The following is a 25244-nucleotide window of genomic DNA, read 5'->3' on the forward strand; positions in this document are numbered from 1 at the left end:
TCTTTAAAAAAAAACACTTTATTTTAATTGGAGGATAATTGCTTTGCAAGGTTTTGTTGGTTTCTGCCGTATATCAACATGAATCAACCATGGGGATACCTATGTCTTCCCAATTCAACCTCCCTCCCACCTCCCGCCCCATCACATCCCTCTAGGTTGTCACAGAGCATGGGATTGAACTCCCTGAACAATAGAGCAAATTCCCACTGGCTATTTTACATATGGTAATGTATATGTTTCAATGCTACTCTCTCAATTCATCCCACCCATTCCTTCCCCCACTGTGTCCACAAGTCTGTTTACGTCAGCATCTCTGTTGCTGCCCTACAAATAAGTTCATCAGTATCATTTTTCTAGATTCCATATACGTGCATTAATATACGATATTTGTTTTTCTCTTTCTGGCTTGCTTCACTCTGTATAACAGGCTCTCGGTTCACCCACCTTACTAAAACTGACTCAATTTCTTTCCTTTTAATATTCTATTGTCTATATGTACCACATTTTCTCATCCATTCATCTGTTGATGAACATCTGGGGCTTCCTCCTTGTCCTGACTATTGTCAATAGTGCTGCATTGAACACTGGGGTACATGTAGCTTTTTAAATTTTGGTTTCTTCAGGGTATATGCCTAGTAGTGGGATTGCTAGATCATATGGTAGTTTTATTCCTGGTTTTCTTTTAAGGGATCTTCATACTATTCTCAAGAGTGGCTATATAAATTTATATTCCCACCAACAGTGCAAGAGGGTTTCCTTTTATCTATACTCTCTCCAGCATTTATTGTTTGTAATATTTGGTGATGGCCATTCCTACCAGTGTGAGATGGTACCTCATTGTAGTTTTGATTTGCATTTCTCTAATAATTAGTGGTGTTATGCATCTTTTCATCTGTTTATTAGCTATCTGGATGAGTTCTTTGGAGAAATGTCTGTTTAAGTCTTCTTCCCACATTTTGATTGGACTGCCTTTTTTTTTTTTTTCTGATATTGAGTTGTATGTACTGCTTGTATATTTTGTCAATTGCTTCATTTACAATTATTTTCTCCCATTCTGAGGGCTGTATTTTCATCTTATTTATGCTTTCCTTTACTGTACAAAAGGTTTTAAGTTTAATTTTCCCTGTTTGTTTATTTTTGTTTTTATTTTCATTACTCTAGGAGGTGAGTCATAGAAGATCTTGCCCTGATTTAAGTCAAAGGGTGTTCTGTCTATATTTTCCTCTAAAAGTTTTATAGTTTCTGGTCTTCTATTTATGTCTTTAATCCATTTCAAGTTTATCTTTGTGTATGGTGTTAGGAAGCGTTCTAATTTCATTCTTTTATACATGGTTGTCCAGTTTTCCCAGCACCACTTATTGAAGAGACTATCTTTTCTCCATTGTGTTGTTACTTTTAAAATAAGCAATTAACAAAAAGTTCAAGGTCATTGAAAAGTATACAAATTAAAACCTTATTTTTAATCAAGAGATACCAGTGAGATTATTACACAACTTTATTGCTAAAAGTTTCTTTTTAAAATATTAAAATGTTATCTATAAATTATCTTTTTTATTACATGAGCCTTTGTACTTCACCACCCAAATTTCAAATTGCCAATATGTTTGACAAAATGTAGAGGGGAGATGCCCTCCCTTCGATGTCAACATCAGTAGAGCTTTAATTAAAACATACTGGGGTTGACGTGCTGGGGGAAGGTAAACAAAATCTTGTGTTCCTATCAAAATCTAAGTATCTCATTGTGAATTAGCACTAGAAACTATTTTCACAGTTATATTACACATGGACTTGGAATAAAACTGTACTACAATTTTTTTTTTTACCTTACTGTTTTTCTTTCCATTATCACAGACCACTTGAATGTTCACAAGCTGATTACCCACAAGTTGAACATCAAAGAAGACAGCAATGCAGGGGCCCTATAAGCCTATCTCTTTTCACACTGGCAATCATAGCGATCATAGGAATTGCCATTGGTATTGTTACTCATTTTGTTGTTGAGGGTAAGTATACAGGTCACATTTCTATTGCCTCAGTGCTCCATGGCTTAATATCTTGAAATTCTCAGTCATATAAAAATTCTATTTGCATGCTATTAGCATTTTAATTACTATTCTTTTACTGATGTTAAATTATAGTTTGCCCCAATATTGAGTCCTCTGTTTCATATTTCCAGTCAGTGATGCTTGCAATATATTCACATTATTACACAGAGAAAAACAAATACATACTTTTTTAAAAAAGAATGAAAACATTATCTTTAGAATAAAGACAAATCACATCATGTGTTGAGTTTAATATACATATTTTTCAAAATCAATATGTTAATGAGGTGCTCTAAGAAAAACTAATAATATGAGAAAATTACATGAAAAATATCTTTAAAGGGCTAAAGATTAAACATTATCTTTGAAAGAAAAAAGACATTGTTTAATGACTGAAGGAAGAAGAAAAATTCAGAATTATTCTACCTTAGGCGAAAAAATAGTCAGTACCACATTTAGAAATGACAATCAACCAAAGTCATTTACCTTTGTCTTTATAATCATATATGATTGAGACTTTGCCAAAAATTTTACAGAATTGTATGACCCATAACAATAAAACCATATTTGAAAGAATTCCCAAGTAGGGATGAAGTATTGTCCAATGTGCTCAGCTCACCTGCTTACCTACTTTATTGGGGGATTGATATATTCATTTCTTAAACTCATATAATAAAAAAATAAACTACATTAACCTCTATGTCTTTCTTGTTAATATCTCTTGTGTTTAAAATGCAGTTCATCTTCAATATTTCATGTGTTCAAGAAATAAAAAAGTAAAGGAATAATACAAATAATGGGGAAAAAGTATTTTAAAAATATCATAGAAGTTGAGTTAGGCTGAATAATATCCCCACACCCCAATACATCTGCCTCTTAAACTTTGTGACTGATGTTTGTTACCTCATGCGGCAAAAGGGACTTTCCAGATGTGATTGCTTCAAGGATTTTGAAGAGCCATTATTCTGGATTTTCTGGATGGTCCCTAAATGTAATCCTAGTATCTTTATAAAGGACAGGCAAAAAGCCCAAAGAAGGAAGGCTATGTGACAATAGAAGCAGGGAGAGAGGAAAACAATGTGCTATATAACCACAGGCCAAGGAATGAGGATCCCTCTAGGAGCCAAAGAAGGCAAGGAAAAAGATTCACCCCTTAGTTCCCCCCAAAAAACAAACAGACATACAAACAGGTCTTAATTTGAGCCCTGTGAAACTCATTTCAGACTTTTGACCTAAATTGGTGGTCACTGGTCACAACAGCAATAGGAAATTAATACAACAGTAAGTCCGTGGACTGCAAGGACATCCAACCAGTCAATCCTAGAGGAAATCAACCCTGACTATTCATTGGAAAAATTGATGCTGAAGCTGAAGCTCCTGCACTTCAGTGGAGTGGTCAATAAAAAGGTGAAAAGGATAATGTAAGAAAAATTTTAAGAAGACTGTGTGATGAATGCAGACAAATATAAGCAGTCTGTTATATTTTCAATAGAAATTATTAAGGGAATGTGGCAAAAAAATATGCTCAAGAGGTAGGCAGGACCTACGTCAAGGAAAACCTTTGTAGATCATAGTAAAGTGCTGTGACTCCTTCCCAATTGGCAATGGAGAAAAATAAAGGTGTTTTAATTGGAGAAGTGATATTGTCAAATTTGCAATTTAAAATGATTTTTCTGCTGCTGTGCGGGGAATAGAACTGAGGAAAACAGAACATGAGGCAGGGTACTAGTTGGAAAGCTGTTACATTTTCCAAAAATAAATGATGAGGGAATGGACTAGAGCATTAATGACAATAGAATTTGTGAAAACATGATGAAGTTTTAAAATTTAGGAGATAAAATTTTCAGAATCAGTTGATTAATAGGAAGAGATCAAAATTTACTTTAAAATTTCCAGTCTGGGTCTTGAAGTAGATTGTAATGACAGAATTTAAGATAGAGAATCTAGACAGAGTACTTTTTTAATAAAAAGGTCATTTTGTTTTGGATAGACATTAGCTAGGTGGTTGATGAGGAAGTGAATTAAGGATATAACTCTTCTGGGTGGGATAAGGAATTCAGAAGATATTAATAAGTTGCATTCATAGATCTTAAGACTGAAAAATGGTATATTGCAAATGAGAATTAAACCATGCTTTGTGTGAATGTATGGACGAGTAAGCTGTTCAGAAGAAAGAAAACAGAGGATACGAAGCAAGGTCTGAATCTAAAAAGAGGTAAATGATCCTGGTTAAGGATAGAAGTGGGCTTCCCTGGTGGCTCAGGGGTAAAGAATCTGCTTGCCAATGCAAGAGACATGGGTTCAATCCCTGGATCAGGAAGATTCCTTGAAGAAGGAAATGGTAACAATCCCTGGATCAGGATGATCCCTTGAAGAAGGAAATGGTACCAACTCTAGTATTCTTGCCTGGATAACCCCGGACAGAGGAGCCTGGAGGGCTACAGTCTGCTGGGTTGCCCAAGAGTCAAATATGACTTGGCCACTACACAAAGGACAGAACTAGAGAGTTCTCCAAAGTAACTGGTGAGAGGCCAAGAGCAGTGGCTTCATAAAGCCAAAGACAAGCTTTCAAGGAATATGATTAAGTCTGCTAAGAAATCAAGATGATTTTTGAAAAAGACCAAAAGAACATGGCGTTAGATATAACAACTGTTTTGCCCTTGACAACGGAGAATTGATGCCTGCATGGGCAAGAAGAAAGTGCAAATTTTAAATATTGGTTTGTATTTTTTTTTCATTTATTTTTATTAGTTGGAGGCTAATTACTTTACAATATTGTAGTGGTTTTTGCCATACTTTGACATAAATCAACCATGGATTTACATGTGTTCCCCATCCTGTACCCCTCTCCCACCTCCCTCCCCATCCCATCCCTCTGGGTCATCCCAGTGCACCAGCCCCAAGCACTTGTCTCATGCATCCAACCTGGACTGGCAATCTGTTTCACACTTGATAATATACATGTTTTGATGCTGTTCTCTCAGATCATCCCAACCTCACCTTCTCCCATAGAGTCCAAGAGTCTGCTCTATATATCTGTGTCTCTTTTTCTGTCTTGCATATAGTGTTATCATTAAAAATATTGGTTTGTATTTAAGTAAGCTTGTCAGTAGTGTAGAAAAAAGTGATCACTCATTCAATATAGCTTCATAATACAGCTTAGTTATAATATACCTATATTACAATTCTTTAAGGAAAATGGTAATTTTTATTATATAACTGTCAGCAATTGTATGTTGCATATCTAATTGTGTGAAAAATTTTATACACATAGACACTATAAATGTGTGTTCTGAAAGTACACTCTATTTTAGCTGGATGCAATGATAAAAATTACACAATATTTTTTAAAATGACTACGACTAATTGTATAATGCTGAGAAGAAATAAGCTGTGTTATTATAAATCTATTTCCTGGGGGAAGGGGACAAGCAATTGATCATGTCTAAGCGTAGATTTTCTGTTTATTTTTACCTTTCAGGTGATAAGTCGTTCTACTATCTTGCCTCTTTTAAAGCTACAAATATAAAATACAGAGAATGTTATGGAATGAGAACCTCAAAACAGTTTATAGAAAAGAGTCATCAGATTGAGAGAATGGTAAGCCCAATAGAAATTTTGAAGGTTTATGAATGTTTCTTTGCCTGACATTGAATGTGATTATTGCAGGAACATGATTGCTCCATGGCTCAATTTCTTCTTCTATAAAATGAGGATAATATAGTAGGTCATACGGTTGTGAGGATTAAATAACTTAATGTATGTAAAATATTTAGAATAATGTCATATGCCATTAAACACATGTAGATTAGAATAGGCAACTAACATCTGAGGAGATTGTTGGTTGAACCAGGTATTCTCAGTTTAAGCTATGTTTAAATTTAAATTTCTCTGTTAAAAACAGATCAGTTTTTAAACTCTTTTGATTTTATTTCTTGGTTCATTTTCCTTAAACTTTTCTTTCAAACTTTCAAACTTTCTTTCAACATAAGAATATCGGATTGTGATGCTTTGCCTCATCATTTTGTGATTTTGCTTTTGAAACACATAAAGGGTCACATACAAGACTGTGTGCCTATGATTCTTATGAATCTCAAATTTAGTTATGTCTCTCAATTATTTTGGTTTTCCTTGAAAACCTAGGCAATTATTGAGGCATTTCTAATTTTTTAAGGTATATTAGGCAAGCAAAATCCTTGCCTGTGATAGCAGAAAGTCAAATAAAAGAGTCTATTTTTGTTTAATAAAAAACATGTCTTTGGAGACTATAGATTTCTTTAGTAAAACCCACAGCATTAGACTAGAGTATAATTTAAGGTCATGAGAGTTATTCTAACAAGGAAGTAAGGGGTCTATAGAAAGGGAACTTAATTAGTATGGTTTTTATGATTAGCTATAGATACTATCTCTCTTTTTTATTTCCTTATTTATTTAAATTAGAAGATAATTACATTACAATATTGTGATGGCTTCTGCCACACATCAACTTGAATCAACCATTGGCATACATGTGACCCTCCATCCTGAATCCCCCTCGAAACTCCCCACCTACCCCATCCCTCTGGCAGATTAATGGATAAGGAAGTTGTAGTACATATACACAATGGAATATTACTCAGCTATAAAAAAGAACACATTTGAGTCAGTTCTAATGTAGTGGATGAAACTAGAGCCTATTATACTTAGTGAAGTAAGTCAGAAATAGAAAGACAAGTATCATATATTAATTCATATATATGGAATCTGGAAAGATAGTCCCAACGATCTTATGTGCAGGGCAGCAAAGGAGACATAGACATAAAGAACAGACTTGTGGACACAGTGGGAGAAGGACAGGTTGGGATGATTTGAGAGAATAGCATTGAAACACATACATTACCATATGTAAGACAGACATTTTCTCTTAATTAAAGGAGGAGGACTTTAGCACTCCCACTCTTAATTGCACTCTCCTTTCTCTTCATTGTTAACAACATAGGAAAGTATTTGCATTCTATTTGGCTATTTATTCTTAAATAGCTCGATTATATGTAGATCCATTCTAAATGTTGAAAACCAACACTGGTTTATTTTTCGTACCTATTTAAATATGGTTTTGCATTTAAATAGGACAGTGTTTTGACAATTTTGTTGCCACAGTTCTTTTTAAATTTTATTGGTAGGTGACTTTATTTATATTTTTTATTTTTAATTGAAATATAATTGATGTATAACATTATGTTAGTTTCAGATGTGCAACATAATGGTTGATATTTGTATAAATTGAGAAGGACCACCACCATAAGTGTAGTTAACATGCAACACCACAGGTAGTAATAATTTTTCTTCTTATGATGAGGACTTTTAAGATTTATTCTCTTAGCAACTTTCAAATATACAATGAAGTCTTAGTAGATATAGTCACCATGTTATACATTATATCCCAAAGAACTTATTTATTTTATAACTGGAAGTTTGCACCTTTTGACCACCTCAGACCATTTTGTCTAACTTTCATCTCTCACTTCTGATAACCACCAATTTGTTCTCTAGATATGAATTTGTATTTTTTGCTTGTTTGTTTAGATTCTATATCAGTGAGATCATATGGTATTTATCTTCCTCTGTCTGACCTACTTCGTTTAGCATAAAGCCTTCAAGGTCCATCAGTAAATTGTCAAAAATGGCAAGATTTCATTCTTGTTTATGGCTGAATAATATACCATTGCATGTATACGCCACATCTTCTTTACCATTTATTCATCAACGAACACCTAGTTTGCTTCCCTGTCTTGGATATTGCATGGCTAGTAGCAGTTGTAGTATGGTTGACTTAGGGATTTAATTTTGTTCTTTCCACCATGTGAGTAAACAGTTGTTTTAGCACCACTGATTGAATAGTCAGTCCTTTTCTGGTTGATCTGCCGTGTCATTTCCACCACAATTCAGGTTTCCACATATGATGTGGAATGTTGCTGGGATCTCTAATCTGTTCCATCCATCAGCTTGGTTTTCATTTGGTCAATACCATGGTACTTTAACCTCTACAGTTTGACAATGTGTTGATACATGTTGTATTAATTTCCTAGGACTGCTGTAGCAAATTACAAAAAAACTAGTGACTTGAAACAACAGAAATTTATTCTCTCACAGTTATGGAGACCAGAAATCTTAAAATCAAGATGTCAGCAGCCTTGGAAGTCTCTAGAGAAGAGTTCCTCTTTGCCTCTTCCAACTTCTGGTAGCCTCAGGCATTCCTTGTCACGTGACTACATGAACTTGATCTCTGTCTCCATCTTCACCTGGCCTTCTCTGGGTTTCTTTGTCTACTCTGATAAGGATACTTATCATTGGATTCAAAGTGTTCCTGGATGATGTCTACACAATGGTCTCATCTTGATATCCTTAATCACATCTGCAAAGACTCTGCCAAGTAAGGGCACATTTACATGTTCCCAGAGTCAAATGTATTTTTAGGGGGCCAACACTCAACCCATATACTTGGATTTATCATTATCTCCTTCAGGTATACTGTAGTTTTCCTTGTCCTTTTTATTTCCCATACCAAGTAAACACACACACACACTCTCACATCCCCTCATATTGGGATTTTGATTTAGTGTGCTTCAAATCTAGAAATCTAGAGAAATAAATGACACGATTTATTTATACGTATTTGCTATATTTCAGTAGAGCTTTAAAATAATTTTCTTAAATGTCTGGTATATCTTAGTTAAATTTAATCCTAGATGATTGTTTTGTTGTTGTTTGGTTTTTTGTGTATATGGGGTTTGTTTGTTTTGGGTCATTGTTAATGGATATCTTTTCAAAATGAATTCTTTGAAACTGGTTTTTACCAGTGTATAGAAATGTGACGAGCTTTTATAACCTCTTTTCACTCTGTCTCCTTTTTCGCATGTGGTATTTCCAAGTGCTAAGTCTCTCCTGGAGCTTTTAGAGCAGAGAGACTCCTTTTGTGGTTGAGTTGCCTTGATCCACAGTCTGGTCCAGTGATTTCCAATTATGGGCACTTTTGTTTCCCTAAAGATATTTTGCAATTCCTGGAGACATTATTTTGTTGTCACACTGGGAGGAGGAAAGTTGCTGGCGTCTAGTTCCCAGAGGCTCTGGCTATTCTTCCAACTTTTATGTTCTCCTCTTTGCTCACTATTCTCTGACCATAATGGTCTTCTTTGAGATTCAGTTCAGTTCAGTCACTCAGTCATGTCCGACTCTTTGTGACCCCATGGACTGCAGTACACCAGGCTTCCGTGTTCATCACCAACTCCCGGAGCTTACTCAAACTCATGTCCATTGAGTCAGTGATGTCATCCAACCATCTCATTCTCTGTCATGCCCTTTTCCTCCTGCCTTCAATCATTCCCAGCATCAAGATCTTTTCAAATGAGTCAGTTCTTTGTATCAGGTGGCCCAAGTATTGGAGTTTCAGCTTCAGCATCAGTCCTTCCAATGAATATTCAGGACTGATTTCCTCTAGGATAGACTGGTTGGATCTCCTTGCTGTCCAAGGGACTCTCAAAAGTCTTCTGCAACATGACAGTTCAACAGCATCAATTCTTTGAGATTACCTACACATTTTTTTCCTTCTATCTGGAACTGCCCCCTCAGCCTACTCTTTCTGTTGCTTACTTCTTCTGATCCTTCTGATCCTTCATGTATCCTCCATGTATCACGTTGCCTTTCAGGAGGTAATTATAGACCCTCAGCCATTATGCTGTATTACCTCACTGTTTCAGTTACCTTTTTGGGGGGCCTCTCCACAGCTTGTGGCATTTTAATTCTCTGATGAGGATTGAACATAGGCCCTCAGCAGTGAGAGTGTGCAGTTCTAACCTCTGGACCACCAGCACATTCCTGCCTTTGTACTTAACTATTTATTTATTACTGGCTATCTCTCTATTCTATGAGCCCCGGGGCCACAGCTCTTTGTTCCTACTCTTTATCCAGTATTGTCACAGTACCTGAAATATAGGATACTCTAGCCAATTGTTCTGAATGAACAAATAAATGAGAAAAAAAAAAGGAAACAATGGGATATAATGAAAGAGTCTTGAAGCACTGCAAAAGCCAGCATTTTTTTTTTTCTTCATACCATTGATTAAGATTAACCATAGCTGGGGAATCAATGAATTTATGAAAATGTTATTGTGTACCTCCTTTGTGCAAGACTATGAAAAATGCCAAGGTCTACATAGTACAGTTCTTTCCTTATTTGGAGTGTATAATATTGTTTATATGTGGAAGTTTAGACATGGACAATAATAGAAAATTTACATAGCAAAGATATGACATATAAGAGCTTACAAGATTGAAATGACAATACTAGAGCTGCCACATTGCACAATATAATAGTCAAATATATGACTCAAACAATCAGTATTTTAGGGGTTCCAAGGAAGTAAAAATCTCTTTGAGTTAGCAGAAAGCTTCCTTGCAGAGGAAAGCAGTCTGGTGTGGATTGGGAGGGGAGTGCTTTTTTTGTTTGGTTGTTTTGTGTGTGTGTGTTTGTCCCCTGCAGGTAGCTTTTCCCCTGAAAGAAGCAGGGTATCTGCAGAACTTGTCTGATTACTTTCGTGGGTGGACCCAGAAAGGGATTTCCTAGTTCTCACCAATAACTACTAATCTTCCATAAGGACCTAATCTGCATGCAGTTCCCAGCCAGAGGGAAGGCACAAGCTCAAGCTTGCCAAAGACAGCAACTTTTAGTTACGGGGTGTACTTTTAGTCAGAGCCACACATATTTTTTCAATTATGCTATTTTGACTTTGATCCTGGACTTCACACTAAGGACTACAGTTTGTGTCTGATTTTAAGGAAAATGTTTTTTTTGGAATCATTTTGGAAATGATTTTTAAGGAAAATCATTTTACCAGATTAAGGGCAGGAGGAGAAGGGGACAACAGAAAATGAGATGGTTGGATAACATCATCAACTCAATGGACATGAATTTGAGCAATCTGCTGGAGACAGTAAAGGACAGGGAAGCCTAGCCTACTGTACTCCATAGGATAGCAAAGAGTCAGATATGGCTTAGCGACTGAACCACAACAAATGGGCTTAGTCATTATCTTGTTTAAAACCGAGTTCAGTTCAGTTCAGTCGCTCAGTTGTGTCTGACTCTTTGCGACCCCATGAATCGCAGCATGCCAGGCCTCTCTGTCCATCACCAACTCCCGGAGTTTACTCAAACTCATGCCCATCAAGTCGGTGATGCCATCCAGCCATCTCATCCTCTGTCGTCCCCTCCTCCTCCTGCCCCCAATCCCTCCCAGCATCAGGGTCTTTTCCAATGAGTCAACACTTCGCATGGGGTGACCAAAGTATTGGAGTTTCTGCTTCAGTATCAGTCCTTCCAATGAACACCCAGGACTGATATCCTTTAGGATGGACTGGTTGGATCTCCTTGCTGTCCAAGGGACTCTCAAGAGTCTTCTCCAACACCACAGGTCAAAAGCATCAATTTTTCGGTGCTCAGCTTTCTTTACAGTCCAACTCACATTCATACCTGACCACTGGAAAAACCAGAGCCTTGACCAGATGGAACTTTGTTGGCAAAGTAATGTCTCTGCTTTTCAATATGCTATCTAGGTTGGTCATAACTTTCCTTCCAAGGAGTAAGCATCTTTTAATTTCATGGCTGCAGTCACCATCCACAGTGATTTTGGAGCCCCCAAAAATAAAGTCTGACACTGTTTCCACTGTCTCCCCATCTATTTCCCATGAGGTGATGGGACCGGATGCCATGACCTTAGTTTTCTGAATGTTAAGCTTTAAGCCAACTTTTTCACTCTCCTCTTCCACATTCATCAAAAGGTTTTTTAGTTCCTCTTCACTCTCTGCCGTAAGGGTGGTGTCATCTGCATATCTGTAGCCTCTAGTAATCTATTCTTAGGTTTCAGTTCAGTTCAGTCGCTCAGTAGTGTCCAACTCTTTGCAACCCCATAGACTGCAGCTCAACAGGCCTCCATGTCCATCACCAACTCCCAGAGTTTACCCAAAATCATGTCCACTGAGTCAGTGATGCCATCCAACCATCTCATCCTCTGTCACACCCTTCTCCTCCTGCCCTCAATCTTTCCCAGCACCAGCGTCTTTTCCAGTGAGTCAGCTCTTCAAATCAGGTGGACAAAGTATTGGAGTTTCAGCTTCAACATCAGTCCTTCCAATGAACACTCAGGACTGATCTCTTTTAGGATGGACTGGTTGGATCTCCTTGCAGTCCAGAGGGCTCTCAAGAGCCTTCTCCAACACCACAGTTCAAAAGAATCAACTCCTCAGTGCTCAGCTTTCTTTATAGTCCAACTCTCACATCCATACATGACCACTGGAAAAACCGTAGCCTTGACTAGGTGGACCTTCATTGGCAAAGTAATATCTCTGCTTTTTAATATGCAGTCTAGGTTGGTCATAACTTTCTTTCCAAGGAGAAAGTGTCTTTTAATTTCATGGCTGCAGTCACCATCTGCAGTGATTTTGGAGCCCAAAAAAATAAAGTCTGCCACTGTTTCCACTGTTTCCCTGTCTATTTGCCATGAAGTGATGGGACCGGATGCCATGATCTTAGTTTTCTAAATGTTGAACGTTAAGCCAACTTTTTCACTCTCCTCTTTCACTTTCATCAAGCAGCTCTTTAGTTCTTCTTGACTTTCTGCCATAAGGGTGGTGTCATCTGCATATCTGAGGTTATTGATATATCTCCCGGCAATCTTGATTCCAGCTTGTGCTTCCTCCAGCCCAGCATTTCTCATGATGTACTCTGCATATAAGTTAAATAAGCAGGGTGACAATAAACAGCCTTGAGGTACTGCTTTTCCTATTTGTAACCAGTCTATTGTTCCATGTCCCATTCTAACTATTTCTTCCTGACTTGCATACAGATTTTACAAGAGGCAGGTCAGGTGGTAGGGTATTCCCGTCTCTTTCAGAATTTTCCACAGTTTGTGGTAATCCATACAGTCAAAGGCTTTGGTATAGTCAATAAAGCAGAAGTAGAGATTTTTCTGGAACTCCCTTGCTTTTTGATGATCCAGCAGATGCTGGCAATTTGATCTCTGGTTCCTCTACCTTTTCTAAAACCAGCTTGAACATCTGAAGTTCACGGTCACATATTGTTGAAGTCTGGCTTGGAGAATTTTGAGCATTACTTTACTAGCGTGTAAGATGAGTACAATTGTGCAGTAGTTTGAGCATTCTTTGGCATTGTCTTTCTTTGGGATTGGAATGAAAACTGACCTTTTCCAGTCCTGTGGCCACTGCTGAGTTTTCCAAATTTGCTGGCATATTGAGTGCAGCACTTTCACTGCATCATCTTTTAGGATTTGAAATAGCTCAACAGGAAGCCCATCGCCTCCCCTAGCTTTGTTCATAGTGATGCTTCCTTTGATGTTGACTTCACATCCCAGGATACCTGGCTCTCAGTGAGTGATCACACCATCGTGATTATCTGGGTCATGAAGATCTTTTTTGTACAGTTCTTCTGTGTATTCTTGCCACCTCTTCTTAATATCTTTTGGTTCTGTTAGGTCCATACCTTTTCTGTCCTTTATTTTGCCCATCTTTGCATGAAACATTCCCTTGGTATCTCTGATTTTCTTGACGAGATCTCTAGTCTTTCCCATTCTGTTGTTTTCCTCTATTTCTTTGCACTGACCACTAAGGAAGTCTTTCTGATCTCTCCTTGCTATTCTTTGGAACTCTGCATTCAAATGGGAATATCTTTCCTTTTCTCCTTTGTTTTTTGCTTCTCTTCTTTTCACAGTTTTTTGTAAGGCCTCCTCAGACAACCATTTTGCTTTTTTGAATTTCTTTTTCTTGGGGATGTTCTTGATCCCTGTCTCCTGTACAATGTCATGAACCTCCGTCCATAGTTCATCAGGCACTCTGTCTATCAGATCTAGTCCCTTAAATCTATTTCTCACTTCCACTGTATAGTCATAAGGGATTTGACTTAGGTCATCCCTCAATGGTCTAGTGGTTTTCCATACTTTCTTCAATTTAAGTCTGAATTTGGAAATAAGAAGTTCATGATCTGAGCAACAGTCAGCTCCAGGTCTTGTTTTGTTGACTGTATAGAGCATCTACATCTTTGACTGCAAAGAATATAATCAATTTGATTTTGGTGTCGGCAATCTGGTGAAGTCCATGTGTAGAAGAGTCTTCTCTTGTGTTGTTGGAAGAGGGTGTTTGCTATGACCAGTGTGTTCTCTTGGCAAAACTCTGTTAGCCTTTGATCTGTTTCATTTTGTACTCCAAGGCCAAATTTGTCTGTTACTCCAGGTGTTTCTTGACTTCCTACTTTGCATTCCAGTCCCCTATAATGAAAAGGATATCTTCTTTGGGTTATTAGTTCTAAAAGGTCTTGTAGGTCTTCATAGAACCATTCAGCTTCAGCTTCTGCAACATTACTGGTCTGGGCATAGACTTGTATTACCCTGATATTGAATGGTTTGCCCTGAAAACAAACAGAGATCATTTACTTGTGGATGTGACTGGTGATGGACACAAGGTCTGATGCTATAAAGAGCAATCTTGCACAGGAACCTGGAATGTTAGGTCCATGAATTAAAGCAAATTGTAAGTGGTCAAACAGGAGATGGCCAGAGTGAACGTTGACATTTTAGGGATCAGGAAACTCAAATGGACTGGACTGGGTGAATTTAACTCAGATGACCATTATATATACTACTGTGGGCAAGAATCCCTTAGAAGAAATGGAGTAGTCATCATAGTCAATAAAAGAGGTCAAAATGCAGTGCTTGGATGCAATCTCAAAAACGACAGAATGATCTCTGTTAGTTTCCAAGCCAAACCATTCTTAGGTTTAGACCATTAAAAAAAGAAGGATACAATTAATTTTTTGTAATTTGGACTAAATATATAATTTACTTATATATACTGAGCTCCCAGTAGATAAATATAAACATAGATTTAACTTCTCCAGAAATTGGTTACAACAATGATTAAGTGTCCAAAAAGAAGTGGTTCCCTTAGCCCTGTTAAACTAGAAGCAGAAAAGAAGCTAATTCCTAGGAGATTATCTTTTATTAGGTTTAGATTCAGAAAATAAAAGATGCTTTGAGGACTTCTTTAAGGGCTTCTTGTCCCCAAACCTCTCCCCCCACCAACCTGAAAGTCTGTCATCAGGCATATAAGTAACTTGGGGTTGTCAATGTCACCTAATGCTTAAGAATACAAGATCTTGAGCCAGATATCCTGGGCTCACATGGCAGAACAACCACTTCCAATGCCACCTGGGACAATTAAGTGTCTTGAGCTTCAGTTTTTTGTCCTATAAAATGAGACTGATGAGAATAGAGAAAATACTCTCCTCATAAGGCTGTATGAAGTTGACTGAGTTGGTCCAACACCTACCATGTAGTATGGACTTAATACATGTAAGTTATTATTAGTGGTTACACCAATAGTGTACTATACCAGAATCTACTCATTTTTTAAATAGAGATTGACTCCTCAAGGGACCATGATCTTATTAACATCACATTTTAGTTCAAATAGATTCTTAGTAATTTCTTACAATCTGATATGACAGAATCCTGATCCATTCCTACAGTGCCATTATGTACACAGTTCAGAATTTCAGAGGCCATTTATATTAAAGTGCTAAAGATCTTAAGGGCTTCCCAGGTAACTCAGTGGTAAAGAATCTGCCTGCCAAAGCAGGATGCAGGAGATATGGGTTTGATCCCTGGGTCAGGAAGATCCCCTGAAGAAGGGAATGGCTACTCACTCCAGGATTCTTGCCTGGGGAAGTCCATGGACAGATGAGCATAGGCTATGATCCATAAGGTCACAAAAGAGTCAGACATGACTGAGCATGCACGCACGCATGCAGAGTTCGTAACATCACATTTCTCCTTGTTCCTTGAGAAAAGAAAATGAAATGTGTTCTGAAAAGCTTAGTGAATCATAAGTGACATAAGTCAGAGCTGTTCCAAACCCCTGGAATGACCACTTATGAAGGGGGTGGGGGTCACTACTGGGGTCTCCTGGCTCCTTGCTTTAGATTCCCATAGAGTTCTACTACCCTTGGCAACATGATTTGCAGATAAAGAAAAACAACCATGTTATTATCTTCTCTCCTTTATGGTATTCTTGGCCTTTCATTCATTTTCTCATTTATTCATTCATTTATTTAATCCATCAAACATACATTGAGCGTTTACTGTGGACCAGGCATTGTGTCAAATATTGAACATACAGTCCAGAGTGGGAAAGACAATTGTAAAGTGTGATAGTTGCTACAATAGACTCATGTGCAAGATGCTGGGGTGGCTTCAGTTCAGTTCAGTTCAGTCACTCAGTCGTGTCCAACTCTTTGCAAGCCCATGGACTGCAGCACACCAGGCCTCCCTGTCCATCACCAACTCCAAGAGTTTACTCAAACTCATGCCTATTGAGTCGGTGATGCCATCCAACCATCTCATCCTCTGTCGCCCCCTTCTCCTCCTCAATCTTTACCAGCATGAGCGTCTTTTCAAATGAGTCAGCTCTTCGTATCAGGTGGCCAAAGCATTGGCATTTCAGCTTCAGCATCAGTCCTTCCAATGAACACTCAGGACTGATCTCCTGATGGACTGGTTGGATCTCCTTGCAGTCCAAGGGACTCTCAAGAGTCTTCTCCAACACCACAGGTCAAAAGCATCAATTCTTCGACACTCAGCTTTCTTTATAGTCTATCTCTCACATCCATACATGACTACTGGAAAAACCATAGCCTGGACTAGATGGACCTTTGCTGGCAAAGTAATGTCTCTGCTTTTTAATATGCTGTTTAGGTTGGTCATAAATTTCCTTCCAAGGAGTAAGTGTCTTTTAATTTCATGGCTGCAGTCACCATCTGCAGTGATTTTGGAGCCCAAAAAAATAAAATCTGTCACTGTTTCCACTGTTTCCCCATCTATTTGCCATGGAAAGGAGAATTTAATTTTGTGTGAGGAAGGCAAGTCAAAGACAAGTTAGTTGTCATTGGAGAATACCATAATTGTCATTGAAGAAACTTACCTGAAAAAAAAAAGTGTACTAAAGGAAGAGGGAAATTAATGTGCAAAATTGTAAAGGTGTGAACCAGGCCAGTGAGATTAGGGAAGAACAGGTAATAGATAAGATGATAGGGGTAGGATTAAAAAAGGCCCATGATATGCAGATGATACCACGCTAATGGCAGAATGGAAAGAAGAACTAAAGAATTTCTTGATGAGGATAAAAGAGGGTAACGAGAAAGCTGGCTTAAAATTCAACATTCAAAAAAAGGAAGATCATGGCATGCAGTCCCATAACTTTCTGGCAATCAGATGGAGAAAAAATGGCAACAGCAACAGTCTTTATTTTCTTGGGCCCCAAAAATCGCTGTGGATGGTGACTGCATCCATAAAACTAGAATTTGCTTGCTCCTTGGAAGAAAAGCTATGACAAACCTAGACACTGTTTGAAAAAGCAGAGACATCACTTTGCTCACAAAAGTCCGTATAATCAAAGCTATGGTTTTTCCAGTAGTTATATACAGATGTAAGAGTTGGGCCATAAAGATGGCTGAGGGCCAAAGAATTGATGCTTTTGAACTGTAGTGCTAGAGAAAACTCTTGAGAGTCCCTTGGACTGCAAGGAGATCAAATCAGTCAACCCTAAAGAAAATTAACCTTGAATATTCATTGGAAGGACTGATGCTGAAGCTGAAGCTCCAATAATTTGGCCAACTGATGCGAAGAACTGACTCATTAGAGAAGGTCCTGATGCTGGGAAAGATTGAAGGCAGAAGGTGAAAGGGACAACAGAGGATGAGATGGTTGGATGGTATCACCGACTCAAGGAACATGAGTCTGAGTAAACTCTGGGAGATAGTGAAGAACAGAGAAGCCTGGCATGCTGCAGTCCATGGGGTCTCAAAGAATCAGATACAATTGAGTGGCTAAACAGCAACAACAACTAGGCCCATGAAGGTTTAAGATTGTAGAGCTCATGCTAAGAGACACTGGGTTTCAAGCAGGAGTGTAATATACTCAGACTTGTGCTTTAGAGACATCATCCAGGCTGCTGGCGTGTTGGGTAACAAGTAGGGGAGGAAAGACAGAGCTGAACCACGTAAAGGTGTCAGTGAGGGGACCACTGCAAAAGCTTGGACACAAGTTTTGAAGGAGCTGATTTTAGACCACAGCAGTGGGATGGAAGGAAGAGAGGGGGATTCACTATTTAACAAGGTAAAATCTACTGAGCACTGTTATTAATTTAGAGGAATCAAGGAGAAGGGAAGAATCTACTGGGCGAGGGAACCAATATTCCCTCTTCCCAAACAGGGCAAGATTTACCATGGATCTGGGCCTTACATAAACTTACATTGACCTGCAATTTCTGAATTTTGACTTTCACTCTGGTGTTTTTTTTTTTTTTTAATCTTTTCAGGCAGTGCCTCAATACTCTTTTGGGAATCAGGTACCTTTAGGAGATAATTTCATGTAACATCCAAAATCCTTCAATGGTTCAGACTCGAAAATCCAAGTAATAAAATGCTGACAGTATGAAGTGTGATGAAACCTAGACCTGCCAAAGAGATGACTAACAAGTGAGAGTGTCAGAGCCACATGACAGATGCTGATACATATTATGTCAAATGCTCTCATAAGGGACATTCATGGGAGAAATGAGCAAATTGATATCAATAGCAGACTAGAATGCCATATTGGAGAATGAGGCAAATATATGGTAGGTTTTCTTAAAAGTGACTAACGCTGCCTTGAAAAATAGCACCAGTAGTTTAAATTATTTGACCATCAAAATGAACATTATGAATAGTGTTTAGTATATCAGACAATGTGTGATATGTGGTATACATTGTTTCCTTTAATCCTCAAAACGACTCTACAATGTACATAATTCTGTTACATCATTTTACTGCAGAATCAAGCTATTATGATAAGATTGTTCAGTTTTACAAGGACTGGAACTTGGTTGAAGTCTTACCACTGCACATAGCCAGTTCACAAGTCTGGGAATAAACTGGCATCCTTAACTTTTCCATAAGTTTCTAGATAAGATGAGGAATACCACTTTTCTTAGGATTAACACTTTAAATTTTTTTCTATTCAGATGTCTACGATATTTCAACATTCTGGAGAGGGTCGGTTTATCAAATCTCATGTTATCAAATTAAGGTATGTAAACTTGGCTTGGGGCTTCCCAGGTGGCAGCACTGGTAAAGAATCTGCCTGCCAATGAAGGAGATGCAGGAGACATGGTTTCAGTCCCTGGGTTGGAAAGATTCCCCTGAAGGAGGGCATGGCAACTCACTCTGGTATTCTTGCCTGGAGAATCCCATGGACAGAGGAGCCTGGTGGGCTATAGTCCTAGGGTCTCAAAGAGTTGGACCCCACTGAAGTGACTTAGCACATAAAGGCCAGCCCTTTTTGATTATCCTCACTTTAAGCCTACCCAAAAATCAGACTATGATTTTCTCTTCAATAAGGTTTCTCCTTGAATGCTCCTGCATTATTTTATTTCTAATGCCTTTTCACTCTTTGTTCTGATAAAAGGCAATATATATAAATTGAAGATATATATTATCAGAGACTAAAATAAGTTACTGGAATTTATCCTGAATATATTTTAATAGAATGTCCAAAAAGCTTGGCATTTACTGGAATAATATATCTTGTTTTCTATCAATTTTGATAAAAATTGATGAAATTTTTTAAATTTTATTGTGGATATCAATCAGTATACACACATACATATTTATACACATGAGCTTCAGAGGTGGTGCAGTGATAAAGAATCCACCTGCAAGGCAGGACACTCAGATTTGATCCCTGAGTTGGGAAGATCCCCTGAAGAAGGAAATGGCAACCTACTCCAGTATTCTGGCCTGGAAAATTCTATGAACAGAGGAGCCTGGCAGGCTATAGACCATGGGATTGCAAAGAGTCAGACACAACTTAGTAGCTAAACAACATATAAATCTACATATTAATATATATACACACTTATAATAACATGCATATACATATATGTATGTATGTACACATATATATTTGTAATACTTATTTACTTCACTTCTTGATGGTAATTATACATATGGTCAGGAGCCCATGTGTTTTCCATCCCTTTTCCCCTTTCTACTCTTCCTTCTTCCTTCATTTTTTATATATTTCAAATTAAATTTGTTCTCAAAATGTAACTAGAGGGTTTCTAGACCTCTACACATTATTGTAAATTTTTATATTTGAACTTATCAAATGATCTCCTTTTGTAATTGCTTTCTTTAACCATCCATCTTTCAAACTCACATTAACTGACTACTAAGCCCCAAAATACCGATGGCTTAACACAATAAAGATCTATTTAATTTCCATGGTACATACAGTCCAAACAGAAGTGGCAGAAGTGGATGTAGGAATGATTGGGACTGTGGAATGGACTTGCCCACTGACTCTCTGGTTGGCAAATAAGCGGAGTGAAAGCATGTAGGATGGCACAGGAGGTCTTCCAGGGCCAGGTCTGGGAGCAGGGCACATCATTTCTCCCCACATTTCACTGTCTAGGATTCACTAAAGAGTTTCAATAAACTGCAAGGAAGGCTAGGAAATGAAATCTAGCTCTTGCTTAGAAGACAAAGCTTAGAAGAAGGGTTTGGTGAATACAAAGCATTGTCTTTGCCACACCGCAACTGAGGAATAATGACCTTGGTTACAACTTGGTTCAGAATCCCTTCAAAAGCAAATCATTTAAGTGCATGTGTAAAGCATGATTTCATGAACCTCTCCTCCTCCCACAACCTCCTCTTTTTGAAGTTCAAAAAGGTTATAAAACTAAAATTATCTCACAGCTAGATGAGTTTTTTTTCCAGCTATTTATCTTAGCCGGTATTCCTAGAGAAAATTTAAAAATCTGATATGCACACATGCCACTCACTATGTTTCTTTAAATCTAGTGTGAATCGTAATGTGTAAAAATAGTTCCTGGTTACAGAACTGACTTTATTATGATTACCTTTATCTGCTTTTTCCTCTTTAGTCCAGATCAAAATGGTATGAACATTCTTATGGTGCTTGTGTTTCGATTCCCATCTACTGATAGTGCTGAGCAAGTCAGGAAAAAAATTGAAAGGATTCTATATCAAAGTCTGAAGAGAGAACCAATGCCTTTTACTATACACAAACCATCATTTGCACTCACATGTAAGTCCTTTTACCATCTTTCTGGTTCCCTCCCTTCACAATCCTCTTTTTATTTTTCATAAGAATTCAGGTCAATGTATTCTCTCATTTCAAGAATTCACCCTTGATGAATGTATGTCAGAGTGGATTAAAACTAAAATAAAAATTCGCTATGAGGTTAAGTCTAGTTTTATGATTTTTTTTTCATATTTAACTTGGGCATCCCTATGGGTTTTTAATTCACCCCGTATATGAATTTTCATGTTGGATCTTTTCAAAAGCATGAAAGGGTAGGCATTAATTCCATCGTTTTAAGGAAATTAGACTCAGGGAAGGTGTCAGACATGGGACCTGCAAGCGTTAATGGGGGGATGCAGGGGGTAATAAAGCGTAGGTATCGTGACTGCCAGAGGCCAGTTCTGGGGATTAGCTTCCATAGTATCAAAGAAACAGAATCTTTACGAAGGTTGAAACCTGTTGGAAGAAACATTAACATGAACCATAAAGAGGTTCTCCCTAGCTTATTTCCAATTTAAAACAATTTCTTAGTCATCTCCTCACAGATTCCTCACAATACAAACTCAGGAAAGTTGCCATTGCATTTTCCCCCAAAAGTAGAAAAAAATGGAGCTCAAAAAGGTTATGGAAGTAAAACTAAAACTGCCTCACAGCCGGTTGGAATCCAAACTGAGAGACATTTCTGTTTTTCTGTACCAGCACAAAATTAAAGAAAGTAAAATAATGTATTTCAAATTAGACTACAAGTGCCAAGATCAGGGACTGAGTCTTTTTATTTTCTTATTCCTCCCCCTGAACTCTAGCATATGTCTCACAGGCATTAGGTATTCCAACTCTGTTCATTGTTTCTAATTAAGTATTTCCAAGTGCAGTTGCTTCTGATTTAATACCAAAAAATAAGGCTTGTCCTTTAGATCTTGAATCTTTTCCCCTCCCAACAACTATGAATTTAAAAAAACAGATTCTCTAAAGTTAATTTCTCTGTTGTTAGAAAATCAGCAAAATCCGTTAAATACATTTTGATAGAATCTCCATGCACACTAGTGATACCTTCTTCATAGAGTAATTAGAAATGATTTTTTATTTTTAAATCAATTATATTCCAAAAAAAAAAAACATGACATTTTCCAGCACTCTGTAAATGGCAATCTCAAACTAAATCTCAACTCCTGGTAATATAATTGTGCCTAACACATGATTATACAAGCTAAAGTAAAATATCCACCATAAATTAAAATTGTAGAGTTTCTTATTTTACTACTTTAAAAATCATTTTTCAGCCTTCCTGGTCATGTATACTGACTTTTTATTATAAAGATTGTTTTAAGATTAAATGATATTCTATGACCATCCTTGATAACCAAAATTCTACCACATACATTTTCTTCTGCTACATACAAAGCTCACATTAAATAAAGAGAAGTAAAATGTCCAGAAGACTTCTAATAGGATTTGGGGCTCACATTCATCTTATGGGAAAGTCAGTATTCCTGAGGAAAATATGATATATTTTCCTCCTTTCTAACAAATAAACAAAACAAATACCGAATCACCCCAATCAAATGAAACTGACTATAAAGGCACACTAAGATAAGTTTGTATGGAGAAGGCAATGGCACCCCAGTCCAGTACTCTTGTCTGGAAAATCCCATGGACGGAGGAGCCTAGCAGGCTGCGGTCCATGGGGTCATTAAGAGTCAGTCATGACTGAGCGACTTCACTCTCACTTTTCACCTTCATGCACTGGAGAAGGAAATGGCAACCCACTCCAGTGTTCTTGCCTGGAGAATCCCAGGGACGGGGGAGCCTGGTGGGCTGCCGTCTATGGGGTTGCACAGAGTCGGACACGACTGACGTGACTTAGCAGCAGCAGCAAGATAAGTTTGAAGGGGAAAAGGTGTCACAGAAGGGAGACATAAAGTGGAGGGAGAGATAGAGGGCTGGCTGTATACAAGAGACCTTCCTGCCTTAGGACCTGCTGACTTCCACTGTATTCTATGCGAGAGTCGTCCTCAGTGAGAGAAGCCACAACCTGCAGTGACCGAGTTCCCACCCTTTGTAGGCAAAGGCTTGGGAATTGGTCTGTGAGGGACCTGGGATGCCTATCAACCTGGCTTCCAGGCATATGCCTAACACACAGAAGCTAGTCCAAATGCTACAGTGAACACCAGATGTGATGGGAATAGAGGTTGTTTCTCTTAGTTTTACTGGAGCTCCCAAAGAAAGCACTCATGGATATTTATCCTAATCATTCTTTCCTAATTTCCTAATTTCTGTTTTTTGGTTTCTTAGCAAAAATCAGAAAACAAAATGCTACCTTTTTAGAGTAAAATTATACATTTTGAACCAAATCAGAGTAGAGGGTTATTTATATATTTCTTGGTTACAAAAAATATCTTACATGGTTTCTTTGGGCAATAAGCATTTTATAGTAACCATTTGAACAAAATCACATGAAAATAGGAATATACACTTCCACCAACTAATTCATGTTTTGTTTATTCCAGCTATCGACAACAAAAAGATGAGGAATCTTCTCAACAGTCGTAAGTACCAAAGCCCATGATTATTTCATAGCAAAGATAATTAATAAAAGCCGAGAAAGTTACAAGTAGACTTTACCACATTCTTTTATGAGGTATAATTGATATAGCATTGTATTAGTTTTGAACGTACAATGTATAATTATTTGATATCTGTATGTATTTCAAAATGATCATAACAGTAATACCAAGCTCTTTTTTCTGTTTGTAAACCACTTAATTTTTTTATTATGTTTTATTATTGTTGACATTTTAAGACATTTGAATTTATACATTTATGCCAAATACAATTTTTGGTATTTTGACTTACAGAATGTGGTAAAAAATTACATAGTATTCTTGATATTATATACATAACATATGTAGCTATATTTCTAACATCTTGCATGCATGTGTGCTAAGTTCCATTAGTCATGTCCAACTCTTTGTGACCCTATGGCCCGTAGCCCGCCAGGTTCCTCTGTCCATGTGATTCTCCAGACAAGAATACTGAAGTGAGTTACCATGCCCTTCCCCAGGAGATCTTCCCGACCCAGGGATGAAGCCTGCATCTCTGATGTCTCCTGCATTGGCAGGTGGATTCTTTACCACTAGCGCCACCTGGGAAGACCAACTTCACATTTTACTTATCACTAGTCTTTACATGGACTTCCCAGGTGACTCAGAGGTAAAGAATCCATCTGCTAATGCAGGAGATACAGGCTCGATCCCTGGTTCCGGAAGATCTCCTTGAGGAGGAAATGGCAAATCATTCCAGTATTCTTGCCTGTATAATCCCTTGGACAGAGGAGCTGGCAAGCTACAGTCCATGATGTTGCAAAGAGTCAGACATGACTGAGCACCGGTACAAACTTTACATACTCTATTAATAATCTCTTTCAAAACAACATGTTCCATTTTATCTCAACAGTCACAGTCATTTACCCATCACTAAAGTCTCTTGCTTGGTTGTTGTTCAGTCACCAAACCACGTCTGATTTTTTGTGACCCAAAGGACAGAAGCATGCCAGGCTTCTTTGTCCTTCACCGTTGCCTGGACTTTGCTCAGATTCGTGTCTATTGAGTCAGAGATGCTATCTAACCATCTCATCCTCTGACTCTTCTCCTTTTGCCTTCAATCTTTCCCAGCATCAGGGTCTTTTCCAGTGAGTCAGCTCTTCATGTCAGATGCCCAAAGTATCAGAACTTCAGCTTCAGGATCAAAGTCTCTTGTTATACTTTTACTATTTCCTTTTCTTGAGTCTTGATTTAGATTCACCTTTTTGTTTGCTAAACTGCATCTTTAAGTTATTTTTCAATAAGACAACTACATAGATGGTGTATTTTTGAGAAGTTGCATATATCAGAATCTCTTTCCATTGCTTTTATCTTAAAGTTTTATAGGATTCTTGGATCATAAATTTTCTCAAATAACTGTACACATATCATTCCACTTTCTTCTAGTGTTTTGTTATAAAGCAGAAAGGTAGGAA

General features: G+C 37.7%; 1 protein-coding gene across 1 annotated transcript in view; it reads left to right on the forward strand.

Annotated features, from left to right (window-relative positions):
• TMPRSS11F (transmembrane serine protease 11F) overlaps positions 1-25244 on the forward strand; it is a 103814-nt gene that overhangs the window by 60902 nt on the left and 17668 nt on the right. The window contains exons 3-7 of the mRNA XM_061145579.1: positions 1852-2003; positions 5527-5645; positions 19146-19210; positions 21069-21232; positions 23737-23775. Coding sequence (XP_061001562.1) covers positions 1852-2003; positions 5527-5645; positions 19146-19210; positions 21069-21232; positions 23737-23775 — 539 coding nt within the window. The remainder of the gene's footprint in view (positions 1-1851; positions 2004-5526; positions 5646-19145; positions 19211-21068; positions 21233-23736; positions 23776-25244) is intronic.

This window comes from Dama dama, chromosome 6 (genome assembly GCF_033118175.1).
Source record: "Dama dama isolate Ldn47 chromosome 6, ASM3311817v1, whole genome shotgun sequence".
NCBI classification, from domain to species: domain Eukaryota; kingdom Metazoa; phylum Chordata; class Mammalia; order Artiodactyla; family Cervidae; genus Dama; species Dama dama.